The 19,017-nt window shown below is 33.5% G+C and overlaps 1 protein-coding gene across 1 annotated transcript; it reads right to left on the reverse strand.

The window, feature by feature from the left end:
* Positions 1 to 6,272: 6,272 nt before the first annotated feature.
* Positions 6,273 to 17,704, reverse strand: LOC104898491 (delta(14)-sterol reductase). Its single transcript, XM_010685579.4, has 13 exons — positions 17,547 to 17,704; positions 17,342 to 17,459; positions 17,174 to 17,244; positions 16,497 to 16,553; positions 14,915 to 15,006; positions 11,659 to 11,706; positions 10,975 to 11,095; positions 10,841 to 10,887; positions 9,105 to 9,186; positions 7,828 to 7,904; positions 7,543 to 7,662; positions 6,715 to 6,789; positions 6,273 to 6,630 (listed from the first exon to the last, which is right to left on the reverse strand). The coding sequence occupies exons 1-13, from the start codon at positions 17,580 to 17,582 to the stop codon at positions 6,477 to 6,479; spliced, it is 1,098 nt and encodes a 365-aa protein (XP_010683881.2). The 5' UTR covers positions 17,583 to 17,704; the 3' UTR covers positions 6,273 to 6,476.
* Between the last annotated feature and the right edge of the window lie 1,313 nt (positions 17,705 to 19,017).

Consider the following 19,017-nt stretch of genomic DNA (forward strand, 5'->3'; position numbering starts at 1 on the left):
TTTTGGGAAACTCAAGATGGAAATGGGAATTATATTTTGGGACGGAGGGAGTATTTATTTATAAGGTGTCCTAAAATATACTCCCTCCGTCCCAAAATATAGTTCCCATTTCCATTTTGGGTGTCCCAAAATATAGTTCCCATTTCCATATTTAGTTCCACATTTTTCCGTAATTTGTCTAGAAAAACCGTGTCCCATCATTTATTTGCTTCTTGAATTTTGTTTTTTCTTTGTTTATTCAACTCAAGTGTTACAATTAATGCTTTTTCACCAATTATTCTCCATTCTCTCTCCTAAAATCATCTTTTCCCATACAACATTTATTTAAATAAACAAAAAATCTTTACTATTCCTCTTAGATTCTACTTGCATAAATTACCGTGAAAAAAAGGAAATGGGAACTATATTTTGGGACGGAGGGAGTAAGTCTTATTTCTATTATTAATCAATAAGTATGTCCAAAATACCCTCATAAAAATAATTGAATTTCCAAAATATTCTCATAATTTCATATGCACCATTATTAATGACAAAATGACACATTAAACCCAAAGCGTGGATTATAGACTAGAGTGCACAATGCTCATTGTGAACCCAAAAAGAACATAGAATTAATATAAAAGAACACAAACTTTTTTCAACAACTTTTCTACTTTAAAAAAGAACACACGGCTTAAAATTAAAGAACGTGTAAATCTATATTTATAAAAGAACAAAAATGTTATAATGAAAAGAACATATAGTAAATGAACATCTACACTTAAGGTAAAAGAACATATACCTTTTAAATTTAAATTTGAAAAAGGAATCTTTACTTGCAAAATTTAAGGAAATAAATAACAATAATTTTTTAAAATTATAGACTCTAAAAATAATAAAATGACGTAGTTTAGAAAAAGGTGCACCATGCTCTACATGCACTTGGGTGCATGTACTTATTTGCGCATTAAACCATGCAACATTAATGTTCACTTTTTATTTTTTATTAGAGAGATAAAAAACAATTAAATGTGTTTCCCAATAAAAATGAATCTTTGTTTCAAATAAAACAATAGTCCACTTTACCTTAATTCTTGTGTAAAAACAGATGCAGAACTTATATTATGGGATGGAGATAAAGATATTAATAGTCAAACTGACACATTAATAAACATGACAAGTTCAAAATTATAGAGGTAAAACAGAACAGAATGACTATAATTTAATCAAATAATTATTTTAAACATAGCGAGCCCTAACTCCTGAGTACTGCTCTCTCCTTCCTACACAAACATGCATAAATTCCTAACTGGATCTTTGAAAAAAATTGTAGGACCTTTTTCAAACTTACTCTATACTTCATACTCCCTCCGTCCCATAATATAGTGCTCACTTCTCATTTTTCACGAGAATTAAGAAAAATGGAAAGAGTTTTAGAATTTCACAAAAATATATACTTCCTCCGTTTCTAAATAAGTGCAACATAGAGAAGTGGCACACAGACCAATGCTCCTAGAGAGAGAAAGATGGGGACCACACTCAAAAAGAAGTTTAGGCAATTTAATTAAATAAAATATCTACCCTAATTACCAATAATTTTAAAGCCCAACCCCTTTCACTTGCCATACACCACAACAACGCCACCACCGACCATCGCGACCGCCACCACCGCCGCCACCACCACCACCAGCAGATAATTTCTTTCCCTCTCTGCCGCCTTTGCCCACCGGAAAGCACCGCATTTTCCCTCCCCACTCCCGAAACCAACACCTCCCCTTCGAAACCACCCCCGAAATCACCACCATCCCCTTCGAAACCACCCCCAAAACCACAACATCCCTTCGAAACCACCCCCAAAATCGCCATTTCAACTTCAGCAACCACCACCACCACCATCGGATGCGAAAATCGCGTCTGCAGAATTCGAATACTCCATAACAAGATGAGAAAAAGAAGAGAGAAGAAGAAGAAGGAGAAAACTAGATTCGCGAAGTCAGATCTAAAAATTTCGAACACTGTTTTTGCAAGAAACTACTGTTCTTCGTGGTTTAGAGAAGAGAGAAGAAGGAGAAGTGTAGATTCGCGAGGTAAAAAAAAAAGATCTCAAGAATCGAATGTAAATTTTTCTAGAAATTAGGGTTCTTCGTGGTTTAGGGTTTGAGATGCTATGTGTTGATGAATTAGGGTTCTTGTGGTTTGGGGAAAGTTCCAGATGAGATGAGATGGAGAGAGAGAGAGAGAGAGAGAGAGATATGATCAGATGAGATGAGGAGATAAAAAAAAAGGGAGGGAAGAGTTTGGGTAATTAATGTGGTTTATGTTGGTAGATGGGGAGTTAATTGAGTTGTTAAAGATATTAAGTAATGGCACTTTTGTAATTAAAATGAAAAAAAAATTCCAAAACAAGCTTGGTAGCACTTATTATGACATTTCCATTTTAGGGAAATGTTGCACTTATTTTGAAACGGAGGTAGTATTTAAGTAGATGTTTATTGGGTATTTTTGTCTTGGAACTAGTTTTTTCTTCTTTTTCCTTTAAAATAAAATGAAAGAGCAATAAATATTCCTTGGAATGGTGTAAAACAATAAATAGGGGCTCATATTTTAAAAGAAAGTAGGGGTATTTTGGAAAGTTTTATGTAGAAATGAAGGATAATTTAGTCCAAAACATAATGATAAAAAAGAAATAGGCACAACATTTTGGGACACCCAAAGAGGAATGCAAGCACTATGGCTATGTTTAGTTCACCTGAAATTTTTAGATCTGAACTTATCTGATCTGATCTGATCTGATCTGAACTTATTTTTTCTGATCTGATCTGATCTGGTCTGATATGAACTGATTTGATTACCAGATCTTATCTTTTAGATTTTTCTCAATATATAAGAAAAAATATAGTCATGTAGGGTATTGTTTGATTCGTCTCAATGAATACTTTATTAATATTTAATTATTATAATTTTTACTAATATGTAATGAAAGATATAATGATTTTTAAATATAAGCATGATCTGAACTGATCTAATCTGAACTGAACTTATTTTTTCTGATCTGATCTGATCTGATTAGATCTGAAATAAGCAAAAATAAGGTGAACTGAACATAGCCTATATTATGGGACGGAGGGAGTCTACAGCAACATACTTAGTACTGCAATATCAAATAACTATCAGAGCTTTGTAATGGGCCGAGTCTCAAAGACTGGATGAGTATTTCAGTGATGTATTTGAGGGTGGGTGATGGATTCCTCTCTACAGGGTGTGTCTAAACACTATAAAAACTTCCTTCGTCTAAGAAGGGATGCCTTGTTTTGAGTCTCGAATCCCTCTCTCTCCTGAGTTTTATTAATGAAAAGCCAAAGCTAAATTATCAAAAAAAAAAAAAAAAAAAACTATCAGAGCTTCGCCTAGTGGTAAAGAAAAAACATTTCAGCCTTAAGGTTAAAGGTTCGATCTTCACTAATGGTACTATGAAAGTAGATCTCCCTTACCATCCTCCACTCTCAAAAAAATATCTCACTGCAAGCTCAGACCGAATAAACCTACAAAAAATTTCAGTTTAGCAGGATCTTTCCTCTAACCATAGGATCCCTAGTGAAACAAAAAAATATCTCTATTATATAAGGGAAGGGGGGAGCAACGGTGTCCTCTTTTAAACTGACTATTTTGCCCTCCTTCCCTTTCTAAATTACAAAAGGAATCTCAATAAAAAAAATGGGGGTCAAACAAAGCCACCGGAAATTAATTTCAACAATCACTCAGAAATCACTTATATGAGGAAACTTTACAAATCACTCATAGAATTGAGAAAATCACGCAAATCACTCAAATGATCAGGAAACTTTACAAAAACTAAAAATTAACTTACAAACTAAAACTAATATACTAGGACGTCAATACATAGAAAAACATTCACAAAATTCACTTACAAATCATTGTTCTCAATAACCATTCACAATTACGTACTCACAAAAATTACCTATAAACACAAATCTGAGAAAAACATAAGATTTTGACGGTGATATCACACATTCGTCCATCGGCGATTTGCGAACTTTCAAACAGGTACATAATTATTTTAATCTTCAAAGTTATTTCACATTAGTCGACTGTTATGTAGTTGAAAAAATGGAGATAATAGGAATTAGTTGAGAAGGGCTTTTATATAATTAGACTTAAATTTGATTCATTTTCATATAAAATCTGAAAACAAGATGTGAATGAAATTTGATTCATTTATGACACTGATGAAAAAGTTACAAATTTAGTTTTTTAAAAAAAATTCCAATATAAATTTTTGTCCAAAACTTTTGCAAAATATCCATGTTCAGAAATAAATTTTGAAAAACAAAACAATATCAAACCTTTTTGTGAACAACTTTTGCAAAAATCCATTTTAAGAAAAAAAAATTTACATTAATTTGCGAAATCAGATTGTGTATGAAAATTTTAAAATATCATCTCACCTATATTGAAACTCAAAGTGTTAAAATTTAGAAAAGGAGAAAAATAAAAAAAAAATGAACATTTTATGCGAAATCAGATTTTGTATGAAAAACTTAAAATTTCATTTCAAATATAATTGAAACTCGAAGTGTTAAAATTTAGAAAAGGAGAAAAATTAAAATGACCATTTCATGGAAAATCAGACTGTGTATAAAAAATTTAAAATTTCATTTCAAATATAATTGAAACTCAAAGTGTGAACATTTAAAATGATGAAAATTTTTAAATATCAATTTGTGAAATCATAATTTAGAAGTTAGACAAGGAAAAAAAACTGAAATTGTCTTATACTTTTCGGTTACAATTTTGGGCTCATAGAGAAATTACTGAAATCCATATCAAAAATTATTATAAGTTACCAAAATGAATAAAACCAAAAAAAGAACATGACGATATTTAGTAAAGAACATCATACTGATTATAAAAGAACATGCGCAGAACATCATACTGATCATAAAAGAACATCCGCATATAAGACTTGAGAAACAAAAAACTATTCAAAATCACAAAAATGAATAACAACATAAAAAGAACATGAAAGAATCTTATTCACAAAATAGAGGTGAACATAAATACTAACTTGCATTTTCAGTTTGCTTACTACTTAGTATTAGGCCTAAAAATATCATCGCACGCATCGCGTGGACAAAAGGTTAGTATCAAATAACTCAAGGGTAAGATATTTCAGTACCTTCAATGGTTGCGAGGCGCGTAAAAAACTTCTATTATTAGGCGACAAGAGTTTTTATAGTATCCTTCACCTACCCGCTTCCTTCTAAGCTGCCAGCTTTGAAAATTTTTTAGTGCCAAAGGATTTAAGAGAAGCATAAGAGATTAGCCATCGAAGCAAAAGGTGAGGTTTAGAAGAAAATCTACTTTATAGTCCATTTTAGCTAGTTCTACAAAAAAAAAAAAAAAAAAAAAAAAAAAAGGCTTACTACAATTTTACCTTGTTTATGCCATATTACTATTTTATCTCAAAAAACATGTATAAGGACCATATTAATGTGGCTAAGGCACATAAGATTAGTTGATTTTCCAAGCTCGAATGTGCCTAAAAAAATCCATGCACTTTAATTTTCATCATAACCGTTTCTTTTTACTTGCAACGGTTTGACTTTTACACTATTCACCAACTCTACTTACTTTATGTTTAATGATTTATAATTAAGGAAAAACATATTCATGTGTTATCTTGTTAGATTCCTCTAAATGTATATTTTCCGAATATATACTTTTTATAATTTTTATTTATCGGTAATTAAACTTATTGATAGTTGAAATTATGCATTAACAAGTGTGAAAGTCAAACTGTTGCAAATAAAAAGAAACAGAGGGAGTATTAATAATTAAAGAAACACGTTGGGTTGCGTGAAAAAACAAACATTGAAAAAGTATTTATTTTAATATATTTATTGTAAAATTTCCAAAAATGACGAGTGTTTGCAATTATTTTAGCAATGTTCAATTGTTCATACACACCCCCTTAACAATTAGTAACTAGTATATTAACTATATGAGGAACCATGACAAGGAAACACCCTCTACTTTGAATGCGATAGTTTACCAAAATCCTTTTACCAAAGACTAAAACCATCTATGATATAGCCTCTTTACAAAGAAACATATAACTTCCAAATTAAAACAGCCCAAAAAAATATTTTCTGAAAAAAAAAATCATCTTTTCAGTGGCAATCTTCTGAACTTCTTTTCAGAAAAACTAATTTTGTTGAGATCTTGTAAAATAACAAAAGTGATTAGCCAACCTTCATCGACCCCAGGAAAAATAAACCAAAAATCAATTTACAATTTTGTGAATTCTCCAAGAAATTATCCTCCCTTGTTTTCACTATGTAGCTTAAAATGGGACAAAATTGCAATATTAACAATTTGATAACTCACTTCTAGAAAAAAAAACTAAATCAAACTAGTTTACAGACACCAACTGCATAAACCACTTATATGAAAATGTTTGTTAATGGCATAAAACACTAATAAACATATGGCAATATTCTCCAGGGCACAAGTTTACGATACTCAGCCCAAATGTCTTTGTACTTCTCTGCACATCGAGCTTCATCCCTTCTTTCTCTCCATATCAGCAATATAAGAAGATATGTAGGATAAAAGTAAGGGATAGGCGAGCTGCAAACACGAGACAACAAGTGAAAAGAGATAACAGGAGCACACACATTTGCATTACCTCGAAATTAAGAGCGTGAACATTACCTAATTCCACAAGGTAGACTGAAGGACAGTGCCAATAACAAGTCTCCTAGATAGTTACAGTGTCTAGCGATTCCCCTGTGATTTGCAAAGCAAGGAATTAGAGTATTGAATGAATCATTTTCACAGGAGCTTTTTTTTTGCTACTCTTTCCATCCCAACTTAGTTGCCACAAATGCTCTTGACACAAGATTCAATGACTGAAAAAGTAAAAGGAAAAATATGGATGGGTGACTGTGGGGTCAACTTTAGAGATATGATTGAGAAAGAGTTTGCCAAAAAGGATATATTGAAGCTAGATTGGGACTTCTTGTAATGGCATTGATTGCAACTAAATCGGGATGGAGGGAGTATTATCATGCATGCTTATGTATTGGCAACGGCTAATCTTCAATGCATGCGTTCTGTTCAAAATCTCTAATTTTTATACCGATATCATACAGTCCAGGTTGAACATGCAGTATATGCAGAAAACTCTGGCAATCTATCACCTACTGCTACTGTTGACAATGTACAAGATACACGAGAAAAATGCGAGACTCCTCACAAATTCTAGATGATGAACACTAATTGCACAGTGCAAGTGTTCCAATTTAGTTCTAGGCCATTGGCAGTAATCTATATAATGTGAGAAGCAAGAAGTTGGACAGGTCTGTACCAGGATTAGCTTCAGTAATCAAGTATTTTCTAACAATTCGCAATCAACAATTCACACAGATCCAACCCCATTCAACTAATGAGTTCTCAATCTCAAATATAATATGTTTCCTTCTTTTCTTGTATTGATATTCAACTAAAATTGAGTTGAATTTGCAATCAACAAAAACTTACCAATAGCCAGAAGCAAGCAATTTACCCCCAATGACCTTTGGAGGTTTGCCCCATATAGGTGCTTTGGGATTCTTCTTAAACACATGCTTCTGCTTGTTAGCGCCCCTAAAGATGCGGTACCTGTTCAGATTAGAGCATGAAATTACTGAGCATTTCAAAGCAAGCAAGGGGGACATTATCATATAATTTTTCCTGCTGAGGAAGCGAATTTATGAGGAAACATAAAGATAAGACAACATAATAGAAAATTGGTAACGAGAAAGCACAAGCAAAAAAAGACTTTACCCCATTAGGAAGCCAATGCAATTTGCCACAACTGCAGCAGTTGTTAGCTCCACATTGTTTCTCAGAAGCCACCAACCCTGTAACAAAAACAAATTAACATTCATGAGAGTTAAAATTGCATTTTCTAAATTCAGTAACTTACACTTGATGTTGCCATAAATAAAGAATTTCAACAAATAATGCATTAGTATGGTGAAGAGGTGAAGTTCACATAGTGAACGACAGTTGTGGTTCTTCACCTCATTTCCTTTTAAAAAAAACCTAATCTAAATAGCGGTAGCCTATTATTTAGGGACCAAAGGAGTATTACATATTTTCCATAGATTATTTTACTAAAATTATCTTTGAAAAAAGGGAACAGTGTTACCATCCCTCTCTCCTTCACAAACCTCCATGCCTCCCATATTGTTCTTTTTTTTTTTGTTTTGTTTTCAGCAGCCTATGTCTTATCGAAGGTTGAAAGAAAGAGCTCAGTCTTCTTTTACTTTTCAGTTGGTCTCTTCATTTTGTTTGATGTTTTATAGTCTATTTGTGAATGTAAGCCTTTGAGGAGAGTGAAAGAGAAGCTGTGCAGCACTTTGACAAGTTGGGGTTAATGGAAATGTCGTTGGATAGGTTCTAGGGTTGGAGGATGCTAAGGCAGATGAGATGGAAATATGATGGGTGGGATACCTAGGGTTGGTGATGATAGCTGGAGAGGCAGAAGCAAGGGAAATGAGGAGACATGTTACTTAAAACAGGAACACAGAAGGAGAGAGCAAGAGGACACAAAGAGGTCAACAAGCTAACGATCTTACATGGAGCGAGAGAAATGGAGGAAGAATTTTGGGGGGCTAGGATAGCCTAAAAAATCAATGCTGACTGATGAGAGTACAAGGATAGTAGATGGAAAATATGATGGTTCACAATGGGTGTTATCAACTTGTTATGGTTACTAATAAGGGACAGGGGAGAGAAATGGAGAACATTTCCTTTTGTTTGAAAACAAATTTCTAGATTTGAGGAGGAAAAGAGAAAGAATAGGTTTGCGCCACATGATCAATACTCTGACAGGTTTGCCAACAGCATCACTTCCCACAGGAGTCAAACATTTTCAAAGTTTCAGACATAGGGAGTATCACATAATCCAATAATTGGTTCTATCTTTGTTGGATTCTTTTTTCAATTTCCTCCCTTGGCAAATTCATTCCAACTCAGAGAAGAGTTACTGAAGGAATGAGAAAGAGAAGTGCCACAAAAGATTTCACATAATAAAAACGACAAATGACCAAATATACCTGGATGCTAAATGTGAAAGGAATCCACACAAGATCCCCAAACACCAACATAAAGCCCAATCTCTCCGCGATTATGTCCCAACTACAGAAAAGAGAAGATGAACAACTTAGAAATTTATTGTACTCCAATTATCTCCAAATCACAAGTCATAATCAAACAAAAGCAGAAAATTGTAATGAATAAAATGTGGGGAAATGAGTAACTAAAGTCCAGGTTACAAGTTTACATGCCCCCCAATAACACAATCTGAAAGAATCGTGCAACGCAAAATGAAGAAAGCACATATTTTACTGTAAAACAAAAAAAAATTAAGCTGCGGCATGCATGGTACTCAGTATACTCGGATATCCAATAATACTAATCCAAAAGTAAAGACCTGAATCTATTAATCTATATAAATAAATGTCGCATCTTCTTTTTCTCTCAGCTTTCTCACTCCTTTCTGGCTCGTACTTAAACTCTCTACTACTGCTTCTCCATTCAAAACCAGAAAAATTACTGCTTCCCTGTTCAATGATCAGGACTCAAGTGGGCAACTTACCTCTTCCTCTCTTCTCCGACTATGTCCCGCTGCTATCTAGGTTCATGCACTCTTAATGAACAGAACCAGTTTGTGAAGTGGTTCATCATCAACCTTTAGGAAATCAAGCAGCTCTAATAAACACTTCCAAGACTTTGCTCGAGGCAAATGATGTTTGTCTCCTTTTCTTAGACAGCAGGTGGTATTTTTTTATTTCATAATCGACCTCTGATTGTATAGGACCTAGGTAATATACTAGAACTAGTTTGCTTCAGTATTAGTCTATTACATATTGTAGATATTTATTAAGGAAAGGTTAACAAGACTACACATATTTTAGATTAAATTGAGTTCCAATCTTATACTTCCTCCGTTTGGAAATAGTTGCACCCTTTCGTGTTTTCAAGCTTACCGATGCATGATTTCAAACATTAATATCTTTAATTATTAATAAGTAAATATTATAAAAAGTCGATATTAATTAAATATACATCAAGACGAATTTAATAAGATCCCATATGACTATGTTTCTCCTAAAATATAAATCACCAAAGACAATCAAAGTCTAAGATGTGAATAGTGAACACTATACAAATGGTACAACTATTTCTAAACGGAGGAAGTATTTCTGATTAAGAATTGGATATCCAATCTTATATTCTGACTAAGAATTGGATATCCAATCTTATATTTTTGATATCTGGAAACCTGGATATCTAGATCAATATTTATAAATCCAATTTTTTCAGATATTTGACATTTTACTTCGGGTAGATATCCAGTTTAAACAGTCCCATGAGGGGCTCTTGAACCACTACCCCACTTCTGAGTTGTATTACACACAAACACTGAGGTAAGCTTATATAAGCAAAAGATTACTCTTTTTTGCTTTCGAATCAGGCTTCAGGATGAAATGATAAAGAAACTGCTAGCCATTTAGGAACAATAATATTAGCGAAATTAGGATTAAAAAAATTGGATTCAACTTCCCAAGATGTTGTTGAAGATTGTAGTTTCTCGATCAAAAAAAAAAAATAGACATAGAAACCCCACTTCTCAACCCCAGGGAAGGTGGAAGGAGAGAGTCAAGGTAAAAAAATATATATATATCCACCTCTTTAATTCATAAGACTCGATTCTCACAAGCCAATAGCTTCTAGGGCCTAAACATTACATGAGAACTTTAAAAGCACTATGAGAAGAAGATGTGCTTACGTGGAAGTCATGTATTCTTCATAAAAGAAGTAGTCCAGTATGTAAAACTGAAAGAACACATGAGACAACGGAATTAGCACCACTATCCAGTGAAATAGCAACAGTCTCAGCAGAGGGTCAGAAAGGAGTATTACAGAGCAAAATAACTGGTATAGAATCATCGAACGATTGAAATGGCCGTCTTGGATACTTCTAGCCAACAGTGAAAGGTTAATAAGTAACCATCCCAACATTCCAGCTCTCACGAAAAAGAATCTGCAAAGGAATGCTAAGGCATGAGACATGTTTATTTCAGCAAAGATGCTACATGCACGGTCACTAACTCACTGTCTGTATATGAATTCAGGTGTCAACTGTAACACACACCTCATCTCTGCATGTTTTGAGTAAGCATGACAAAATTATCTTTTGTTAAAACAAGTGGCACGCATTAAGGCTCATACAAAATAATATCAAAAAATTAATTAAAAAAAGCAAGGTGGAAGCAAAAGAAGCGAACAAATACGAAAAAGTATAAAAGTGAATAGTTTTCCCAAAGTTCAAGATAGTGAATTTGAAAGTCAAATAATTATTTGAGAGTTGAGAAGATGATGAAACCAAGATCCAATACTTTCAGGTGTGCAAGTTTTTTGGTCACAAACCATAGATCAAACCATAGATCAAACCAAAGAAAACAATGCCTCATACCAACATGTCAAAGAGTTTGTAAAGAAGTGAACTTTATTACTAATGTACAAATTGCAAAATACTAATGTACGACTTGCAAATACTATAACTTAATCAACAAAGAACATTTCAAGGGAGTGAAAAAGACATACTTAAGATCAATGCCCATAAAATGAGGATTTAGCTGTATCCCAAGCCACCTATTAAAGACCAGAAAGCCCAATAGCAAGAATGAGTGGACCAAATATTATGACCAAATACATAGTTAAAAATGGACTCATAGATACTTCATGGTTGAAAAGTCAAATCATAGTCTATGCTGAGAAATATCAGTCTTAATTTCAAGCACTCAAAGCACTCCAAACCCATTCATATGGAGCCAATATATTTATTGTTTTTGGCTTTGGATTAAAGTGGACTAAATAAACATCACTCATCAAACCATCTAACCTTCATATTTGTTGTGATGTAATATAACGTGATCACTTTCACATCAAGTGTCTATTGACATCCTCCCTATGATTCCAAGGATAAGGTTGCATCATGTTCTACCCCTTGCCCCATCAAGAGTAAGAACCTCTCTAAGAGCATGTACAATGGTTGGTGTCTCTCCAACTAGCTCTCCACACTCTCTCTCTCCTATTCTCTCTCTTCAAGCTACTCTCAAGAGCCATGTTTAAAAACACCCAACAACAATAAAACCCTTTAAAGAGCTCTCCATTCAACTTTTCATTATTTTGTGGTCCCCATGTCAATAAATGAACCTCATTTCAATATTATGATCAAAGTTATATAAATTAAGTTATTCATGTAAATCAAATATAATTACAAATTAACTTTTTCATAATTTAAGCAAAGTAGAATTTTTAAAAAACAATATAATTATGAGTGCTAATATTTAATTTTCATAAATTTGGCATGGAATGAAGAATTAACCTACAACATGAAAAACTAATTTTTAAATATCCAATATTAGGCTCATTTTATAGATAAAGGAAAATTATACTTGTTGGCATAATAATTATTACCATCTTTTTTATAATTTTTATAGAAAAGATCATTAAATGGTTGCATGAAGAAAAAAGAATTGAAGTAATTACAATAAAAAGTGGGTCCCACACATTGGAGAGCCATCTCTCCATCCCAAATGGTATCTCCCCCAAGAGCCCTTTGGCAAAGTGTCTCCATGAAGAGACACCCAAGACACACCCAAGAGCCCCATTGTTGGGTAAGAGGTGGCTCTCCATTTTCTCTCTCCTTGAAGAGCTAGTTGGAGAGCTAGTTGGAGAGCCCCATTGTACATACTCTAAGGGATTAGGTGATGTTGTCATGTTGATCTTGATGCATCATTTCACAACATATATTTAATTACGAACACGAACTGTCGAATTATGTTAACAACATAATGATTTCTTCCACTTTTCATCAATGAGCTAAACTTCTTTGAATTAACAGGGAAAAGAAGAATAAAAGGTACGGATTTTGGTAACAAAGGTGGTTATAGTGGACAAAAGCATGTGCAATGTGCCTAAGAGCAACCCCAGCAATTGTCCCCCTAGTAGGTTATGAGGAGAGAGAGTATAAAAGTAATATTAGTTTATTAGGGAGAGAAATTTTGGCCAAAAAACTGATACCAGCTCTTCATGATGGACCAAGAAAAAGAGGAGCAAAGAATGAATTGGAGGAGAGAGAAAATATGGTGGGGTAGCTGGAAGAGTGAGGAAGTAATAAAATAATTAATGACCATAAACTATAGGACAACCATTGATTGTGCTCTAAGGCCTTCTAGTAACATATCCCAAGGAAAGTGCCTCCACTGAGGCATCACAAGGCACACCTAGGACGCACTTCTCAAAACCAAAATATCGATCTTCAATGTCAAAGAATAACTTTTCAAAAGTCAATCATCATCTAATAAAATTCACAACACTACTTAATACCGATAGATTAGAGTTAGCTACATGACTTAAGAACTCAAGATCTTATCACCATTGGTCATCCACACAAACTCTTCATATTCTTTAGTCAAACACTATGTGCTCCTCCAAACCCAATTTTTTCATATAATTTCTAAGGCCCCCTATCCAAGTCGTATTTGGCGAATTGGCATCCAACTACTAATTCTAAAATCTCTAGTATCAACATTTCACATGTTTCTAGTTTGACCACTTAAGGTGTTCTCAAACATCCATCTGAGCATGTATATCTCTACTACTCCCATCTTCCTAATATAATCTTTCACTAATGTCCCGTTCTCATCCCCATATAATAACGCAGGTACAATAGTAGCCCTATAGAATTTTTTCCTAACCTTAGAGGTACACTATCGTCACACAAAATCTCGGTTGGTCTCTCCATTTAAGCCACCTTTATGTCCTATGAGTCACATCTTGATCTAATCCATTCCCCTGTAAGATCAACCCAAGGTACTTTAAACACTCACTAATGGGAAACTAATCATCTTTCGATGTTACTGCATCCTCGATTGACTCCCTCCCATAACTAAATTTCCACTTCATGTTTGTTACGACTTAGCCTTAATCCTCGAGATTCTAAGTTTGTATCCATCGCTCTAGTTTAGCAATAACCCCATCTCTAGTCCTAATTGACCAATTCTTTTCATGTCTCATTGGTCATAACATCTTTTCTTAGGAGAGTCTCGCTTCAGATTTCCCACAGATGGCTCTAGCAACTTTATATACCTTCATAAAGTATCTTCTTCTTTGAGTTGCCAAAAATACTAAACGTCTCTAAAATCTTGAACTCTTGTCACTCCATTATATTTCTCATCCTTTAACTCAAAAGGACAAAGAGAGTAATACGCTCAAAGAAAACTTTACAATAGGACAAATACAACACCAATAATATCCTCGTAGTAGTCAGTTGGACAAGAATACCAAATATATACAAACAATACTCCAAACTATTTTCTAAATGATGACATGAGAACCCAAGAATGACTTTTGGATTATGGGCCTTAAAAGCATATATTTTTTAAAACAAAGAGCAAGGTGTGCTGATGCAGAGATACTAACTTGTATAGTTGCTGAATGCAGATGAAGGAGTGATAGCATGTAGTATCAATTTAGGAATTCTGGCCAGTCTATAACAGTAACAAGAGACAGCTAGTTGATGCAGGCAATACTTTATGTCTATTAGGATTTATTGAAAAATGTCATGGAAGCAAGCCATTGCATTCTATAACTATATCATCTAACACAGCTTAAAGTAAAAGAGAAGAGTGGTATTGGGTACATGACTCATAAAGGTCTCCTTTTATATCATCATCCTATTTACTGAATTCACAACATAAGATTTGAGAGTTTATTGTTTACTTCATAGTTATGGTACAGAAAAAAGCAACATATAGAACCCCAAAGGTGCAATTGAGTTGTCTATCTCAAGTACCAGTCATGAATCAAATTTCCAGAGACATGGGGCTTCAGTGATGAACCTTTGTCACGCGAAGTGCTACCCACAATGTAAAGTAACAAAGTTACCTGAGATTTAAAACTACAGTATATAAGTAAATCATAGTATCAATCAAGACATCTGCAGGCGAAATGTTAATCAAACAAAACAGGATTCCATGAGCGATTGAAGAACTTCAATAAATAATAACCCCTATGTCCACTAAATTTTTTGAGTTTACATTTTTGGGGTCAGACTTTGAAACATATGACCATAAACTCTACAAATATATATGTAAACATACTATGGATCTTGTTATTTTCATCTTTATGAGTTTCTTCAATTATTTGGTAATACATAATTCAGGACAATAATGGTAAAATGTGCATTGGAGATCATGAAAAAGCACGCGGAAAAAATTGTAAATGGAGGGGGTAACAACTTTAAAGAATCCAGGTCATGTGTGATAACAGATGAATTAGTAATTATTACATCAACAAAGAACGCGTAATGCATAGAGCATGATATCATATCCTGGAAAGCACAACTTTGAACACCTGAGTTAGTCTATTACTTCAGTACAATTTGTTACTCCCTCCGTCCTGTAATGAATCAAAATACATGGAGCCCATAAACTAGATTAATGGCAGAAAATACAGATTATGGAAGTGAGAAAGATAATTAAGGGAAAACAAGCAAAGATATGATTGAATTGATGATTAATCACCGAATACAACCTAGCCACTCTTTCAAGAGGAATGGCACTCTCCCAAGCTAAAACTACTAATTTCTCACCAAAATTTTTAATATGCCTTCTTTCTCCCTACTTTCCTGTATTTATTTCCTACTCTCCCGTCTAACTAACATAGTCCCTTATTTTTGAAGCTAACCCTTAAAAAACTAATGTGCATAACTAAAAGGGCCCCTTCCCCTAGGCCAATCTATTAAACGTCCCTTATTATTCAACCTGTTTGTTTGCACAATTTCCAATGCACATCTTTGAACATTATAATAGTATGTAGGACTAGGGTACTTTAACACATATAGCAAAGAGATTCAAGAATCAGGCCCATGTAGCAGACTCGAAGTTGTGCAAGTGCAACATTAATGTCTTTAAGCACAAAGGTTCCACTCAAGATGAGCATATTGCAGATGAAATAATCAAGAATTTGAAAGGTCTTTTTTTTCTACCTCCTCCCTTTTTCTCGTCCTTTTTAGAAAAATATTGGGACTCAAATTGATATATTGCCTCAAAAGAGTCAAACTTGTTGGAATCTGCTTGGTCGACATTGTTAGGTCGAATGACCACACATATTTTGGATCTTGTCCTACTCTATCTCAAATGGATTTGTATATCAAAGGAAATAATATTATATAGACAATATCTTCACTCAAAATTACCTAGTCAAACAATGAAGCCAAAAGAAGTATCAACTAATAGAACTCGAAAGGGGTGGGAAAATCAATAATTATGGCGGACAAATTTAAGGATTAGCATGAGGAATTATATGGATATAAGTGCACACATATGGAAGCCTTCAACACACTTTTAGTTCGTCAAATGAAAGGCAGCACTTACAATGAAACTGAAAATGAAAGTCGCGGATAAAAGCTCAAGTCCTCTGTCTGCAATTGCCTGCATGTGAGCATTTTAGTCCAGTTACAACATGCAAGCCAAAATGAAACAAGCAACTAAAAATGCACACACAATCACACGCTCAAAGCTAGTCTTCATTGTTGCCGTTCTATTATTTACACACTCATTACATTATCTTGACAATACCTTCCCATGATAAACTAAATTTTCTCCTGACAACACGGCCTGCATCTATTAGGGCGTGCAAAGAGACCAACACCACAGGCCTCTAAGATCTTAAGAGGGACCCAAATTATGAAATTAATTGTTTAGTTTAGTAATATGATCACTGATCAGGTACTCTCATTTTGTAAAAGTTAAATTTATATGATAATCTTTTATTTTATAATTACGCATAATAATTTTAATTTAAGGGACTATGTCAATTATTAGCATAGGGCGTTTTCAAGACTTCCCTGATCACAACAAATACAGCTAAGAATTTCATAAGTCAAGATGGGCTATTATCAACTGGTAATGAAACCACAGTCATGGAGCTCTCATACAGAAAAATGTTCTCCAATAAAAACAGTTTAACAGTTCAACAAAAACCCAAATCAAATTACACCAAAAATTGAATCTTAAAATTGTAAATGCCAAAATCAAAAGAGATCACATACTGTGGGTGATACAAATCCAGCAGCAACTCCACCACCAAGAAGCAAAACCAACAAAGTAAGTGATAACAGGCCTAAAAACAACAACAACAATAATTTAATTTGATAATTACTTAACTGTGAAAAAACCAAATGTCATAGAATAAAAAGAAGACGAAAAAAAAAAGTAACCGTTGCATCGGTAATGGAGGCGAGTGCCATCGGCTAAAGTGACACCAGAAACAATCTTGCCAGGTAGAAGAGACCCAAAAATGGCCAAGTAACCAAAATATGAGAGCAATAAACCCACCTAAAATCTCCATAGAAATTATGACATTAGATCAAAAATGTATGTGTGAGAAACAAATGGGAATGTTGAAATTTGGGGTAAACTTACAGAGGTCCAAGAAGGGATGAAGAGGTGTAGATCCATTTTGTGACAAGTCCACCACTACGTCTGACAAGTGACAAGGAAGAGACTTAAGAGTTAAGAGAGAGAGACTGGGAATTGGGATGGACATAGGAGGCTTTTGCTGTTTCGCACGCGGCCATGTTCTTTTGGACTTCAGTTCAGTTTTAGTTTATTTCAATATCAGTTTCAATTCAGTTCAGTTTAGTGACACTCTGTAATTTAGTTCATTTTGGTTGAGGGTCTCTCAATTCAGAATAACAGGATTTTAAATGCACTTATCATATGTGTTTTTAGTTGTAAAAATATGTACAATAATTACTAATATAATTATTAGTTTTTATATGATATAATTATCTTTTATATAATTAGTTTTTGTATAATATAATTACCTTTTATATAATTAGTTTTTGTATAATATACTAAATTTTCTGATATAGTCAGTTTCGTATGAAATAGACGTTTTTTTCCAAATATAGACAGTTTTTGGGTAATAAAGTCCGTTTAAGGCCACAAAAATTTTATTGTGAACCCGATTTATCCGAAATATTACATATGAATATTTTAATAATTTCAAGAGTACAACCGATTGTAGCAAGTCTTCCCTGATTGTAGCAATATTTGTTTTTTGAAAGGCAATATTTTTAAAAAAATATGTCAAATATAGTTTTGTAAATATAGTAGTCTAATATACCTAAATGTAGTTCAGAAATTATTAGAATAGGCGGCCTAATTTTAACATAAAAGTAGACAAACCTAATACTTCTTCCGTTCTGTTTTAAATGAAACATTGGATGAAATGACACTATTCACTAATCAATTTTAAGTCCAATTTATCGCTATTATATAAAGAAAAACATAGTCAAATGGGATCTTGTTAGATTCGTCTCGATGTATACTATCAAATTATAACTTTTTTATATTTTTTACGTTTACACAACTAAAGATATTAATGACTAAAGAAGCGCGTTGGGTTGCGTGAAAAAGCAAACGTTTCATTTAAAATGGAACGGAGGAAGTATTGTATTTTTCTAACAAGCTCGTTCAATTTCCCTTTCTCTAACCTAACTATTCTAGATATCCCTTCTCTTCTCCTTTCTTTGTTTTCTTGATTCTCGAACTACACCTGACAATTTCAAAAAATAAATCGGTAGTGTTACGAAATAGATTAAACTAATCACTAAATAGATTAAACTAGTCACTAAATGGGTTAAAGAATATCATTATTGAATCGGCTAAACTAATGACTAAATAGATTACACTGGTCTCTAAATACATTAAACTGTGTTTGGATCCTCTAGAGTTGTAAAATAACTCAACAGGATAGATTTTGAGCAATATCAACCATTGAATAAAAAATCAATGACTTATATATTCTCTTTCTAAAATCCCCATATTTTTTCTCATCAAAATCCACCCCTTAATTTTTCCCTCCCACCAATATGAGCCCTTACGGTTC

Source organism: Beta vulgaris, chromosome 7 (genome assembly GCF_026745355.1).
Source record: "Beta vulgaris subsp. vulgaris cultivar EL10 chromosome 7, EL10.2, whole genome shotgun sequence".
NCBI classification, from domain to species: domain Eukaryota; kingdom Viridiplantae; phylum Streptophyta; class Magnoliopsida; order Caryophyllales; family Amaranthaceae; genus Beta; species Beta vulgaris.